The 14,262-nt window shown below is 49.3% G+C and overlaps 1 protein-coding gene across 1 annotated transcript in view; it reads left to right on the forward strand.

The window, feature by feature from the left end:
* Positions 1-14,262, forward strand: part of CFAP77 (cilia and flagella associated protein 77) — a 58,916-nt gene that overhangs the window by 26,312 nt on the left and 18,342 nt on the right. Inside the window, exons 4-5 of the mRNA XM_056860163.1 lie at positions 7,580-7,685; positions 10,160-10,261. Coding sequence (XP_056716141.1) covers positions 7,580-7,685; positions 10,160-10,261 — 208 coding nt within the window. The remainder of the gene's footprint in view (positions 1-7,579; positions 7,686-10,159; positions 10,262-14,262) is intronic.

Consider the following 14,262-nt stretch of genomic DNA (forward strand, 5'->3'; position numbering starts at 1 on the left):
TATACTGACATAATGGCCAAGGTAGTTTACAGATAAAATTATTGAAATGCTAAAAGAAAAAAAATGGGGGGGAGAATCAAACGGTGACAAGAAACCAACCCATAGGAAATATTTGAGAAACCTGAATGGACAAACCATTTAAAATATAACCACTTGGCTGCTTCTGAAATGTTTGGGGCTGAGTGGTGGAATAGAAATCTTTTCGATGGATCCATTGTATGCTCACTTATATAATTTGCACTCACTGGGTGGTATCCGGAATATCCATTCTGTTGAAGGGGGCACTTGCACTTCTGTGAGAGCCAGTATGGTATAGCGGTTAAGAGCAGTGGTTTGGAGCAGTGGACTCTGATCTGGAGAGCCAGGCTTGATTCCCCACTCCACCACATGATAGGTGGAAGCTAATCTGGTGAACTGGGTTGGTTTCCCCACTCCTACACATGAAGCCAGCTGGATGACCTTGGGCTAGTCACAGCTCTCTCAGCCCCACCTACCTCACAGGATGTCTGTTGTGGGGAGGGGAAGGGAAGGTGATTGTAAGCCGGTTAGATTCTTCCTTAAGTGGTAGAGAAAGTCGGCATATAAAAACCAACTCTTCTTCTTCTTCCAGCAAACATAGAACCATTTAGATCTTCTCCTTCTCCTCCTCCTCCTCCTTCCTGTTCTGGGAGGAATTCAGTGGAAGCTGCCCTGTGCCAGGGGAAACCACCACTGTCCGTGGGAAAGACCCATGGAATCCAGTGCACAAATTTTTAAAATCTGACTTAAAACAGAGCAAAATTCTGGACTATATCTTAGTGTTTCTGGCAAAGTGAATGAAACACTTCCCTGTTGCCCTCAGAGACTCTGAGTGGCACCTGCCACAGGTAGAGTTGCCAACGCACAGGTGGCTCCTTTGGAGGGTAGACTCTATTGCATTGTATCCTACTGACGTCCCTCCCCTCCCAAAACCCCATCTTCACCACGCTCCACCCTTCAAATCTCCAGGTGTTCCCCAACCCAGAGCTGGAAGCCCGATCCACTGGCAAGCCAAGTGTAGTATAGCGTGATGCAGTGGTTTGATTCCCCACTCCTTCACAAGAAGCCAGCTGGGTGACCTTGGGCTAGTCACAGCTCTCTTAGAGCTCTCTCAGCCCCACCTACCTCACAGGGTGTCTGTTGTGGGGAGGGGAAGGGAAGCTGATTGTAAGCTAGGGTTGCCAACTTTCAAGTACTAGCGGGAGATCTCCTGCTATTACAACTGCTCTCCAGATGGTAGAGATCAGTTCCCCTGGAGAAAATGGCCACTTTGGCCATTGGTCTCTATGGCATTGAAGTCCCTTTCCTCCCCAAACCCTGCACTCCTCAGGCTCTACCCCCAAAATCTCCAGGTAATTCCCAACCCAGAACTGGCAACCCTACCCCTTGTCCCTGCCATTGCATCTTTGGCATGTAGTAGCATTGCTAGCTCTGGGTTGGGAAATACCTGGAGATTTTTGGGGGTGGAGCCTGAGGAGGGTGGGGTTTGGGGAGGGACCTCAGCAGGGTACAATGCCATAGAACATTTGCTCAAACTCATTTGCCACAAAGCAGGATATGACATAAATGTCACTTGGTCAGGCCGGGCCATGTGTACCATAAAATTTAATGCCAGGTACCGGAGATACAAACTTTATAGAAGACACAGGCAAAGCCAATTAATGGTATTATTTTTTACTTTATTTTTTAACTTTAAATGCAATCATGTTTAAAACAATAACACTCTTACAGTATTTTCTTTTATTTATTTGACCATTGACATCTCAGGAGCTGGGGAGGGGGTGCGGCTGTCTCGGCTGGCAACACCACAGAGGACTCACCAGCCCAGATCAGGAGCGGGGGGGATGGCTGGCTCGTGGGCCAAATAAGAGCTCTCAAGGGGCCGGATCTGGCCCACGGGCCATATGTTTGACAGCCTACCATAGAATCTACCCTCCAAAGCAGCCATTTTGTCCAGGAGAACTGATCTCGGTTTTCTGGAAATCAATTGTAATAGAAGAAGAAGAGCTGGTTTTTATACCCCACTTTTCTCTACCTTAACGAGTCTTAAAGCAGCTTACGGTCCCCTTCCGTTCCCCCTCCCCACAACAGGCACCTTGTGAGACAGATGGCGCTGAGAGAGTTCAGAGAGAACTGTGACTAGCCCAAGGTTACCCAACAGGCTTCTTGTGGAGGAGTGGGAAAACAACCCGTTTCTCCAGATTAGAGTCCGCCGCTCATGTGGAGGGGCAGCAAATCAAACTTGACTCTCTAGATTAGAGTCCCCTGCTCTTAACCACTATACCACACTAGCTGTAATAGTGGGCGATCTCCAGGCCCCACCTGGAGGGTGTAGGGTTGCCAGGTCCCTCTTCAACAGCGGCAGGAGGTTTTTTGGGCAGAGCCTGAGATAGCCGGGGTATAAGAAGGGGTGGGACTTCAATACCATAGAGTCCAATTACCAAAGTGGCCATTTTCTCCAGGTGAACTGATCTCTATCGGCTGGAGATCAGTTGTAATAGCAGATCTCCAGCTAGTACCTGGAGGTTGGCAACCCTAGAAGGGTGGCAACCCTAGTGTGCAGCAATGACATCATTTTAGCCTCACCCATCCCCCCCATCTCTGCTGTCTCTTTTCCTTTTCAGATGGATCCTACAATCAGCTTTCTTTCCAAGGTGTGGAATCGGCTGAATGTAGGGTTGCCAACCTCCAGGTACTAGCTGGAGTTCTCCTGCTATTACAACCGATCTCCAGCCGATAGAGATCAGTTCACCTGGAGAAATTGGCCGCTTTGGCCATTGGACTCTATGGCATTGAAGTCCCTCCCCTCCCCAAACCCCGCCCACCTCAGGCTCTTCCCCAAAAACCTCCTGCCAGTGGCAAAGAGGCACCTGGCAACCCTACCTGAATGCCTAAAGTAGCAGTGTGTGCTTGACATTTTGTAAGCCCCGACGTAAAGTTTTCCAGGCGGAAACTTTTCAGAGGAAACTGACACACGGCCCCGGAGTGCAGAGATGCCACTTTGTCTCTGGCGGCTGGCTCACAGGTTGGCGCCGTGCATAGATTTTAATTTTAACAAAATAGCTGTCTCCGGTGAAAGGATCGTCAACATCTAAAAAGGTGAAACTCCGTCTTGAGCTGAACAGGCCCTGGCGCTGTCATTGATTTTTTCCGGGAAGAGAAAAAACCCACCGCCTCTGGCTACTCCACCAAATTAGTAGTCACTGATGACCAATTATTTTGCCCCGCTGCGAGCGGGGAGGCGGAACTTAAAAACCCAGTTTGTCAGACCCTGGGCTCTCCCCCTACACCGCCTTTCAACCGGCGTGTACTTAAAACCCCTCGGAAGGTTCTGACGCTTCCTCGCTTCCCTGGGAAGTTTCATCCTACATATTAAAAAAAAAAGTTTTAATGAGCTGTGGGGATATGATGATGGGCCATCATAAGAACAGCCTGTTCTCGTCTCGGCAGAGAACTATTTCGCCAAACAGGCGAATCACAGCTGTCAGGATTTATACACGCGTACACCCGAAAAGTGTCAGCCTCGCATTTGCAAATTATAATTATCATTTCCCCTGCGTCTCCCTCCCCGGTGCCTTCGTTTTAGAGGAGGCCCGGCTTCCCGGTATCCGTCGCGAAAGCACCGAAGGCTCCTACTGACTGGAAGAGATTTACCTGGTTTGTAGCTCGTTTAAGGCCTACACGGTTTTGATTTTAATATTGTGAATACTTCATTATGCTTTTCTTAAAGACTTATTTGGCAGCAAAGGGGCCCATTAAAAAAAAAAACCGTGGCAGGTTTGGCTTGCGAGGGAAACAGCCGAGCCGCCCCCCCCCCCCTCGTTTCAGTCAAGTGCCTCCTGGCTCTTGAAGATAATTTAGCAGGAGAATTTGTTTAAAAATACAGGAAGAGAAAACTGTTGAGTGAGTAATGATTTTGAGAGCGCGCATAAATAAATGTTAGAGGGTTCAGGGAGAAGCGACATGAGAAGCAAAAGCCGTCTGGTGAGGTTCCAGCATCCGTCAGGGAAGAGAAATGGAACTTGGGACAGAAAGAGGTAGAGAAAGGGGTAGAGATACCCATATAAGGGGCCAGTTTGCTTCTCAGTGGCTCCACTGGGATTTATGGGACCAGGCAAACAGGGTGGAACATGGGGCGTGAACACATGAAGCTGCCTTATACTGAATCAGACCCTTGGTCCATCAAACTCAGTATTGTCTACTACTCAGACTGGCAGCAGCTCTCCAGGGTCTCAGGCGGAGGTCTTTCACATCACCTACCTGCCTAGTCCCTTTAACTGGAGATGCCAGGGACTGAACCTGGGACCTTCTGCATGCCAAGCAGACGCTCTACCACTGAGCCACAGCCCCTCCCAGGACATAGTTCAGAAGGGGCAACATTTTATTCCTAGCCCTGGTACCAGTTTCACTCCCACTCCAGTAGGATCTTCAGGTGTACCCGCTAGGGACAGGTGTAGGGTTGCCAATTCTGGGTTGGCAAATTCCTGGAGATTTTGGGATGGAGCCGGGGGGGGGTAAGGTTTGTGGAGGGGAGGGACCTAAGCCAGGTATATTAAAATCGCATTGTTAACTCATATAGTAAACCTTAAAAAGGTAAAGGACCGGGTCATTCCTGACCCATGGGATGATGTCACATCCCAACGTTTACTAGGCAGACTATGTTTACAGGGTGGTTTGCCAGTGCCTTCCCCAGTCGTCTACACTTTACCCCCAGCAAGCTTCCCTGGAGAAAATGGCTGCTTTGGAAGACCTCGGAAGGATGGAAGGCTAAGTCAACCTTGAGCCGGCTACCTGAATCTGACTTCCGTCGGGATCAAACTCAGGTTGTGAGCAGAGCTTGGACTGCAGTTCTGCAGCTTACCACTCTGTGCCTTAGGCTTCCCTGTTAGTGTGCGATGGCTCACTGCTTATGACTTTAGTCGTGAAAACAATAATTAAGAAGAAGAAGATGGGTGTAATGCCATACATGAATTTCAAGAAACAGAAGAAGCCGGGTGCTCAACTTTGAGTCTACGGACAATACAAGTACCTATAAGCTGGATAGCTTGATGGACTTATCTGGTGGTGACTATTCTTTGTAAATATTGTATATAGTACACTATTATTGTTCAGCACTGTTGTTTGTTTGCATAGTCCTTGTTTGTGGCTTGTTGAGAATACATTTGATATTGTTTGATATTAATTGAGCCTACTGTTGTGCATCATATTAAACTACCTCCAGGTACTAGCTGAAGATCTCCCGCTATTAGAACTGATCTCCAGCCAATAGAGATCAGTTCACCTGGAGAAAATGGCCGCTTTGGCCATTGGACTCTACGGCATTGAAGTCCCTCCCCTCCCCCAACCCCACCCTCCTCAGGCTCCGCCACAAAAACCTCCAGCCAGTAGTGAAGAGGGACCTGGCAACCCTACTGCCCCCCCCAACCCCAATCCTGCCCAGCGGTAGTGTTGCCAACCTCCAGGTGGGTGCTGGAGTTCTCCTGGGATTTCATCTGCTCTCCAGATTACAGAGATCAGTTCCCTTGGTGGAGATGGCAGCTTCGGAAAGCAGAATCTGTGAAAATTACATTCACGCTGAGCTCTTCATTCTCTCCAGACGCCGCCCCCAAATCTCCAGGACTTTTCCAGACTGGAGCTGGCAACCCTAGAGGGCTGGTCCCACCTCAGAGATGCGCTGAGTCTCAGAAGGCTGCCTTGGAAGTAAACACATTAAAGAGACTGACCTCAGCAGCCCTGTGATCTATAGCACCCCCCTCCAAGTCTAGAGGAAAGATGTCTCTTCTGATATGAATGGCCTCTCGGGGCGCATAGCAATAGGTTGTGCACGTAACATCATTAGGAAACATGGGCATAGATTAGGCTTCTCTGAGGCATGCGGTGTGCAATAATTAGTAATAAAAGTCACGGCAGGGGCTAAAGTAACCAAGTTAAAACAGGAACTCTGCATTCATATCAAGTAGCCTCTGGCACTGGATTTTTGGGGCGGGGACTTGACTGCAAGAGTGTCATTTAAAAGCTGGTCAGTGCTGACTTCATAAGTCCTAATGAGGGATCGGAAAAGTGACCCTCTCAAGCAGTAGATGCTTGAGATCATCTGCTAAGGTTAGGATCTCAGGTTAGGATCTCTCCCAGCCCCGCTATGTGAGAACTTTGACTTTGGACTTGCCGTGAAATGGACATGGGATCCTCTTCATGTGTGGCCTGTGCTCTACAGCTGAGCTATGAGTCCTCCAGAACATCAAGTCTCATAAATGCCTATTGTTTCACAAAGGGTATAATGTATTTGCCCTGCCCTGGATGGCGCAGGCTAGCCTGATTTTGTCAGATCTTTGAAACTAAGCAGGGTCAGCCCTGGTTAGTACTTGGATGGGAGACCACCAAGGAAGTCCAGGGTTGCTATGCAGAGGCAGGCAATAGCAAACCACCTCTTAATGTCTCTTGCCTTGAAAACTCTATGGGGTCGCCATAAATCGGCTGCGACTTGAAGCACTTCCCACCACCGTGATATATTTTCTTCAGAGAATATATCAGAAAGAGAGTGAGCGTGGTGTAGTAGTTAATAGCAGTGGGTTGGGAAATACCTGGAGTTGGGAAATACCTGGAGATTTTGGGGGGTGGGGTCTGAGGAGGGTGGGGCTTGGAGAGGGGCGGGACTTCAATGCCATAGAGTCCAATTGCCGATGAGGCCATTTTCTCCAGGGGAACTGATCACTGTCACCTGGAGATCAGTTCTAATAGCAGGAAATCTCCAGCCACAACCTGGAGGTTAGTAATCAAATCATGTCATGGAGTGTGGGAAGAGCTCAAGTGGAAAAATACACAGGATGAGCCATGAGTACATGTTCGGAAGCGATACAATAAGAGAAAAGGCAGTTTTCAGCAAAACCACAATCAACTGCTCCTTAAAGAATGAAGCAAGTCGGCCAAAGGTCTCATCACCATGTTAAAAAGCACACCGCTAGCTGGAGATCTCCTGCTGTTACAACTGATCTCCAGTTTGTGCACATACCCTCCTGGTTAAGGATGTCCACTGATGGTATTCCATGGGCTATCCAGAGATCCTGCAAACTGACCATGGCAGCTCAATGCTCACCAGTGCTTAGGATGGTGTTTTTTGGAAAACAGAATCTCAATATCTCTAAGCAGCCTGTCTCTTATCTTCTGCATAAGGTAGGGTTGCCATCCTCCAGGTGGCGCCTGGAGATCTCCCAGAATTAGAGCTGGGCCCCTCTCAAAACCCTACCTCCAAATCCCCAGGAATTTCCAAGCCCTGAATTGGCCACCCTAAGGATTACTACTTTCCCCAGTCTTTGCTCCGGTGCCTTGACTACAGGCAGAAATTAAGCAAGTGAAGCTTTTCCTCATCTTCTGCCAGGAAAAGCTTCATGTTAGGGGACTGCTAAAGGACAGGAGCAGGGAAGGGAGAATCGGAGGCAGCTTGCGAGCTTCTGGAGAGTTCTTTCTGCTGGGGGACTGCAAGAAATGCCAAACTAGGCAGCCCTTGGTCTGACCCCGGAAGTCTTGTCTTTGCTTTTATCTTTTCTTTCTAAATCTTTCACAGGCCCTCCACCCCCTTCTTCGACCTTCTCCAGCACAAATACAAAGAGATATGGATGGAGGAGCAAAGAGCCAACATTCGAGCCCAGAAGGAGGAGAAGAAGCAAAAGGTAACCCCGTCTTCTGAGGATGCAGAGGGCTCCCCTCTCTTTATAACCATCAGTTCAGCCCTGCTGTTTAAATGGGCTTTGACCTGCACCCCTGCCTGGATTTCACTTTGCACAAGGATCTGGGACCAGGGGAAATGATATTAAAAACAACTTCTAGCAGGGAGGCTCATTCCTTCCCCCCCCCCCAGGTTGCCAACCTCCAGGTGAAGTAGGGTTGCCAACCTCCAAGTTATGGCTGGAGATCTCCCACTATTACATCTGATCTCCAGGCGATAGAGATCAGTTGACCTGGAAAAAATGGAAGCATTTGAAGGTGGACACTATGGCATTATTCCCCATTGAGTCCCTCCCCTACCCCAAAGCCAACCCTTCTTAGACTCCACCCCCAAAATCTCCAGGTATTTCCCAACCCAGAGTTGGCAGCCCTACGGTGGAGGCTAGAGATCTCCCGGGATTGCAACAGATCTCCAGGCGACAGAGATCAGATCACCTGGAGAAAATGGCTGCTTTGGAAGTTGGACTCTATGGCATTATATCCCGAACCCCGACCTCCTCAGGCTCCACTCCCAAAATCTCCAGGTATTTCCCAACCCGAAGCTGGTAGCCCAACCCCCTCCCCATTATCCAGACTCTCATGCCCCCCTCTCATACCCCCTGCAGCCCTCTTCAGAATGGGAGGCTGCCTCATATTATTTTATTTATTATTAATTTATTATTCAAAACATTTGTTAGCCGCCTTTCTACCTGGTGGCATTCAAGATGGCTTGCAGTAGAAATAAAACAACTGTCATAAAACACATAAAATACAACAGTTTACAGTCTCAATCCTGGACTGCCAATAAATACAGATTAAAGTCTGAGAAAAGATGGAACTGCTTTTCATGGAGCCCTCCATGTGGCAGAGGAGATTGGAGTGAGTTTGAAAATTATGTTCAGTCCCAGAGGTTCTGAGGAATGTCATGCTGCAAGACCAGGCACACATCTGCGCTTAACTGTAAGACGTTGGTTGACAAGAAAGAAACCATCTGCAAGATCCAGACAAACATGTGCCCTGATTTGGGGACTTGCAGCTAATGGACATAATCATTGGTAAAAAGGAATACGGTGATACCTGCCTTCCAGGAGGAAAATCTCCAGGTATTTCCCAACCCTAATTGTTCCCCTATGAAACCCCTGCCCTCCCCAAGCTCCACTCCCTAATCCCTATGAGTTTCCCAACCTGGAGCTGGCAACCCAACCCACCTATCCCCCACCGGTATCCAGGGGGGACCGGGCAACCCTGCTTGCTCCTCCTCAGAGGCACTGCAGCAAAAGTCTGTGCCTGCAGAGTCACTGCACTGCAAAGATCCCACCCAAAAAATGGCTGAAACTGAAGCATGCACACACAACACTGCAGGCCTGGAGGGCCACCCCATTGCCCTGCCTCGTTTTATTTAATTTCATTTACACCTTGATCTTTTTCCCCAATGGAGACCCAAAGCAGCTTACATCATTCTCATAGAATCATAGTGTTGGAAGGGGCCATACAGGCCATCTAGTCCAACCCCCTGCTCAATGCAGGATCAGCCTAGAGCATCCTCCGTTTTATCCTCACAACAACCTTGTAAGGTAGGATAGTCTGAGAATGTGTGACCGGCCCAGGGTAGTGATGCCAACCTCCGGGTACTAGCTGGAGATCTCCTGCTATTACAACTGATCTCCAGCGGATAGAGATGAGTTCCCCAGGAGAAAATGGCCGCTTTGGCAATTGGACTCTATGGCATTGAAGACCCTCCCCTCCCTAAACCCCGCCCTCCTCAGGCTCCACCCCCAAAACCTCCCACAAGTGGCAAAGAGGGACCTGGCAACCCTAGCCCAGGGTCACCCTGTGAGCACCCATGGCAGTGTGGGAATTCAAACCCAGGCTTTCTAGTTTCTAGTGCAACACTCTAACCATTACACCTCACTGAGACTAAGAATCATAAAACTAGAAGGGGCTTCTGAGGCTTAGTCTGACCCCCTTTGAAATGCAGGGAATCCACAGCTAGAGCATCTCCCTAGAAATGGCTGTTCAATCTGAGCTTGAAGACCTCCCACGAGGGACAACCTTCTCCCGTCCCCACTAGGTAATTGGCTCTTATGATTAGGACGTTTCTCCTCATGTTCAACCAAACCTTCCCCTCTGAAGCTGATTAGGTCTGGTCTTGATCTCCGGAGCAGCAGAGAACAGGTCTTTGCCCCCTTCCATGTGACAGCCCTTCAGGCATTTGAAGAGCACGGTCCTGAACATGGCAATACCCTTCAAACTCTCCTTGTAGGACTGGCACCCATCAAGACTTGTCTGGCCGTCAAAAGGCGTCGAGCAGGCTTCTTCATACACCTGCGGCAAAGACAACTCACTATCCAAACCCATTAGTAAAAGCTGGCCCCTTTTCACTTCCCCACCCACATTCGTGTCTCCATTAATGGGCCTCACTTCTGCTGTTTGCCTTTAGAAACGCAGAGGGAAAGTGTACGAGACGTACACGAGTCTGCTCCGGAAGTTCCAGCCCCCGATGAAGATAGAGCCTCTTTGGTGCATCCCCCACTTTCAGAAGGTACGTCCGAGCCGCAGACAAGGTGTTTGTCCAGACGTGCATATTGTTTTTCTGTCCTTTGACAAGGTGGTTCATTCGAGTGTACAAAGACCACTAAAAGCAGGGCTGGTGGAAGATTTCGCACAAATCTGAAAACTTGGCCACGTGTCAGGATCCTGACTTTTTTAAACACTGGGAACTCTTTCAGATTTTAATTTTAAAATTTGGCTCTGAGGATTTCCTTTAGAAAGCTTAAGAGGTCCTTTCTGGAACGGGTCAGAAGTCCGCCTAATCTAGCCTTCTAAGAGAGCAATCCTATGGAGCAATCCTGCTGGCGAAACGTCAGGAAAGAAAATACCAAGACCACGGTTACACAGCCCGTATAACCTACAAGAACCAATGAACTCTGACCGTGAAAGCCTTCGACAATAATCCTATGGAGAGTTGCTCCAGTATGAGGGCCGAATCCAGGGGTCTGCACCCTGTGGCTCTAGAGTGGAATTTGGCTTAGTGAAGAACCAAGCGTGGCTCTTTCTAAAAAAAGAAAAGAAAAAAAAGAAATCTTTAAATGAAGGTATACTGGAAGGATAGATGGCATGATATAATAATGAATTTGTGAAGGGAACGGCAGGCAAATATTTTTAATGGGGCTGAAGGCCTTCTTAGAAGGCTTTACAGAAAGAGAAATAATAAGAGGTGAACATTTGCCAGTAATCCAAATACAAGCCATGCACAGATTAGACCAATGCACTAAAACCACCATGCAAGGTGTTCCTGTGTGCATTTATGACTTATGGTGATGCTTCATGTGTGCCACTTCCTAACAAAAGATTCACAACAACCAGTGTTTGGGCTGCAGAAAGGGTATGGTTTATTAATCAACACATCAATCATCAGTCATATTATGCTGCATATTTCCCCTGGAGAAAATGGCCGCTTTGGCAATTGGACTCTATGCATTGAAGTCCCTTCCCTCCCCCAACCCCACCCTCCTCAGGCTCCGCCCCAAAAATCTCCCACCAGTGGCGAAGAGGGACCCAACAACTGGGGTTCCCAGGTGCCCGCTTATGGCAGGCAATCTACCGGTGGTTGCTCGAGTTGCCCACCCACTCTCAGGTGTGGGCGGGCGGAAGCAGGCAGGGGGAAGGGAGGGGGAGCATCCAGTGTGGTGACATCATGAGCAACTGGGGCACCGGAGAAAAAAAGCAGCCCCAGACAACCACTGGAACAAGGGAAGCAACGAAGGTAAAACAGGCTGCGAACAGCGCCCCGTCCTCCTGCCTGGCCCCAAACATCTGATTGGAAAAAACAGCTGATTGGCAGCAAGGCTCTGGGAGGTGTGGGGAGGGTAGCTGGAGGGGGGGGGAAATAAGACACAGAGGGGAGACCTGGCAACCCTATCCGTTCCTCCTGCAGCTTTTAATCCCCCCATCAAGGTCATGTGCACTGTTAGAGTTGCCAACCTCCAAGTGGGCCTGGCGATCCCCTGGAATTACAACTCCACTCCAGCCTACAGAAATCAGTTCCCCTGGAGAAAATGGCGGTCTTGGAAGGTGGACTGTACGGCATTATATTCTGCTGAGGCCCCTCCTCTCCCAAAACCCTGCCTGCCCCAGGCTGCACCCCCAAATCTCCAGGAATTTCCCAACCAGGAGTTGGCAACCCCAGCTTTCCGTTTAATCATCTCTGCCTTCCGTTTGTTTGCAACCAAGTCTTGGCACCGTGCTGGAGCGGAGCCCAAGCCCGCACCTTGGCAAAGGGCCAAACCGCCAGGAAAAGCAGGCCCTGACTAATTGCTTTGGTCCATCCTGTCTGCCCCGCAGGCCCGGGCTCGGTGGCATTACACAGTCATTCAGTCACTAAAAGTTAGACAAATGGAATATTTTCACCTTTTGGATTTAGGGTTCAGCCCCACTGCCTTAGAATAATGGGCACATGCTATTAAGCCAACCATTTGATTTGCAGGATTTCACGCGCCATACGTTTTGCTCTTATTTGAAATCTCTGTGCGGGAAGACAGCCCCAATTTGCACCTCCCGGGATCCTCTGGGGCTTGGCGGGCCCTGCCTGATTCACCGACCTAACAGGGGTAAAGTGGGAAAAGGGCCAGTAACATGCTGAGCTACAGTGGATTAGTGGAAGTTGTTCAGCTGTGGCATTTCTGCCAGCTCAGACTGGCAATTGCTTAGCACATAACCCATAGTAAACAGGGGAGAATAAGCATCTTTTCCATCCTAAAAAAAAAAACACCAAGTGGTGTAGCATAGAAGTCTGCATCTCTGTTTGCCAAAAGAAGCCAATCCAAGATGTTGCTTTAGGTAGCTATGTGATAGTTTTCAGAAGCATCCTGTTGGCTAGAGAAATGACATGGTTTGATTCCTCACTCCTTCACATGAGCGGCGGATGCTAATCTGGTGAACTGGGTTGGTTTCTCCACTCCTACACATGAAGCCAGCTAGGTGAAGCCTGCTGGGAGAGAGCTCTCTCAGCCCCGCCTACCTTACAAGGTGTCTGTTGTGAGGAGAGGAAGGGAAGGCGATTCGAAGCTGGTTTGAGTCTCCTTAAAAAGGTAGTGAAAATTGGGGTATAAAAACCAACTCTTCTTCTTCTTCTTCCATACTAGCTGTATATAGAACTCGTTTTTACTTTTTCAATCATTTTATACCACGGGGCTGATTTCGTTTGGGCAGCTACATGGCTATCAATTAGAGCATCTTCCTTGTAAATCCATTCCTGAAGGTACAAATGAAGTAGAAATTTTGTTTTTAAAAAGAAGGAAAACAAGAGTGGGAGAAGAAGGCATGCCACCCTGAGCTCCTTAAAGGAAAGGTGGGATAAAAATGCAAAGGACAGATTTAATGTCAAATGCAGTGCCATTTAGTGGAGTTCAGTTCATACATTCAGCTGCCCGTAGGGTTGTTAGATCCCTTCTTACCTTTGGTGAGAGTTTCTTTTGGGTGGGGCTGGGGGGAGTGATTCACGTGCATGCTCCCAATGCTGTTACTTCCAGGTTCCTAGCCCCACTGTCTGTGTCCTCCTTGGAGTCAGAGCAGGTGCACAGCAGGACTCGGAGGAATGCTCCCGCCTCCTTCTCCAAGCTGCAAGTCAGATCAAGTGCAATCTGGCTTGCAGCTTGGAGTGGGAGACGGGAGCATTCCTAGTCTACTGTCTGCACACTCCGTGGAGTCAGAGTGCGCAGACAGGGGGGCTAGGAACCCGGACATAACAGTATTGCATGGGGAGGGGCTGTGGCTCAGTTGTGGAGCATCTGCTTGGCATGAAGAAGGGCCCCAGGTTCAATCCCCGGCATCTCCAGTTAAAGGGACTAGGCAAGGAGGTGATGTGAAAGACCCTCTGCCTGAGACCCTGGACAGCCACTGCTGGTCAGGGTAGACAATACTGACTTTGATGGACCCAGGGTCTGATTCAGTATAAGGCAGCTTCATGTGTTCATGTAGGGACGTTTTCCCTGCGGTCACCACTGTGGGGGAGCCCACTTTGGGGCTTCTTTTTAGGGGAGGGGCTGTGGCTCAGTGGTAGAGCATCTGCTTGGCAGACAGAAGTTCCCAGGTTCAATCCCCAGCATCTCCAGTTAAAGGGACTAGGGAAGTAGGTGATGTGAAAGACCTCTGCCTGAGACCCTGGAGAGCTGCTGTTGGTCTGAGTAGACAGTACTGACTTTGATGGACCAAGGGTTTGATTCAGTATAAAGCAGCTTCATGTGTTCATGTGCACCGGGACCATGTGGGCGGGGACTGCTCTCCCCTTCCTGCTTTCACCTGCTGACCATCAACTGGTCAGTGGGCAGCCCGGTCGATTGGTGGGCAAATGCCGGCCACAACTGGGCAGTTGGGAACCCTAGCTGCCGGCCTCAAAGGTAGAGAAATCAAGAGAATGGCCTGTACTGAGTGAACCGGGAGAGCTGTTAAGCACCTGCCAGGCCACCCTTTGCATAACTGATGGGCTGCATTCACCTCGGGGAGGGGTCACAAATGGCAATAAAACAAGCTCCGGCTCACTGC

This window comes from Euleptes europaea, chromosome 14, assembly GCF_029931775.1.
Source record: "Euleptes europaea isolate rEulEur1 chromosome 14, rEulEur1.hap1, whole genome shotgun sequence".
Lineage (NCBI taxonomy): Eukaryota > Metazoa > Chordata > Lepidosauria > Squamata > Sphaerodactylidae > Euleptes > Euleptes europaea.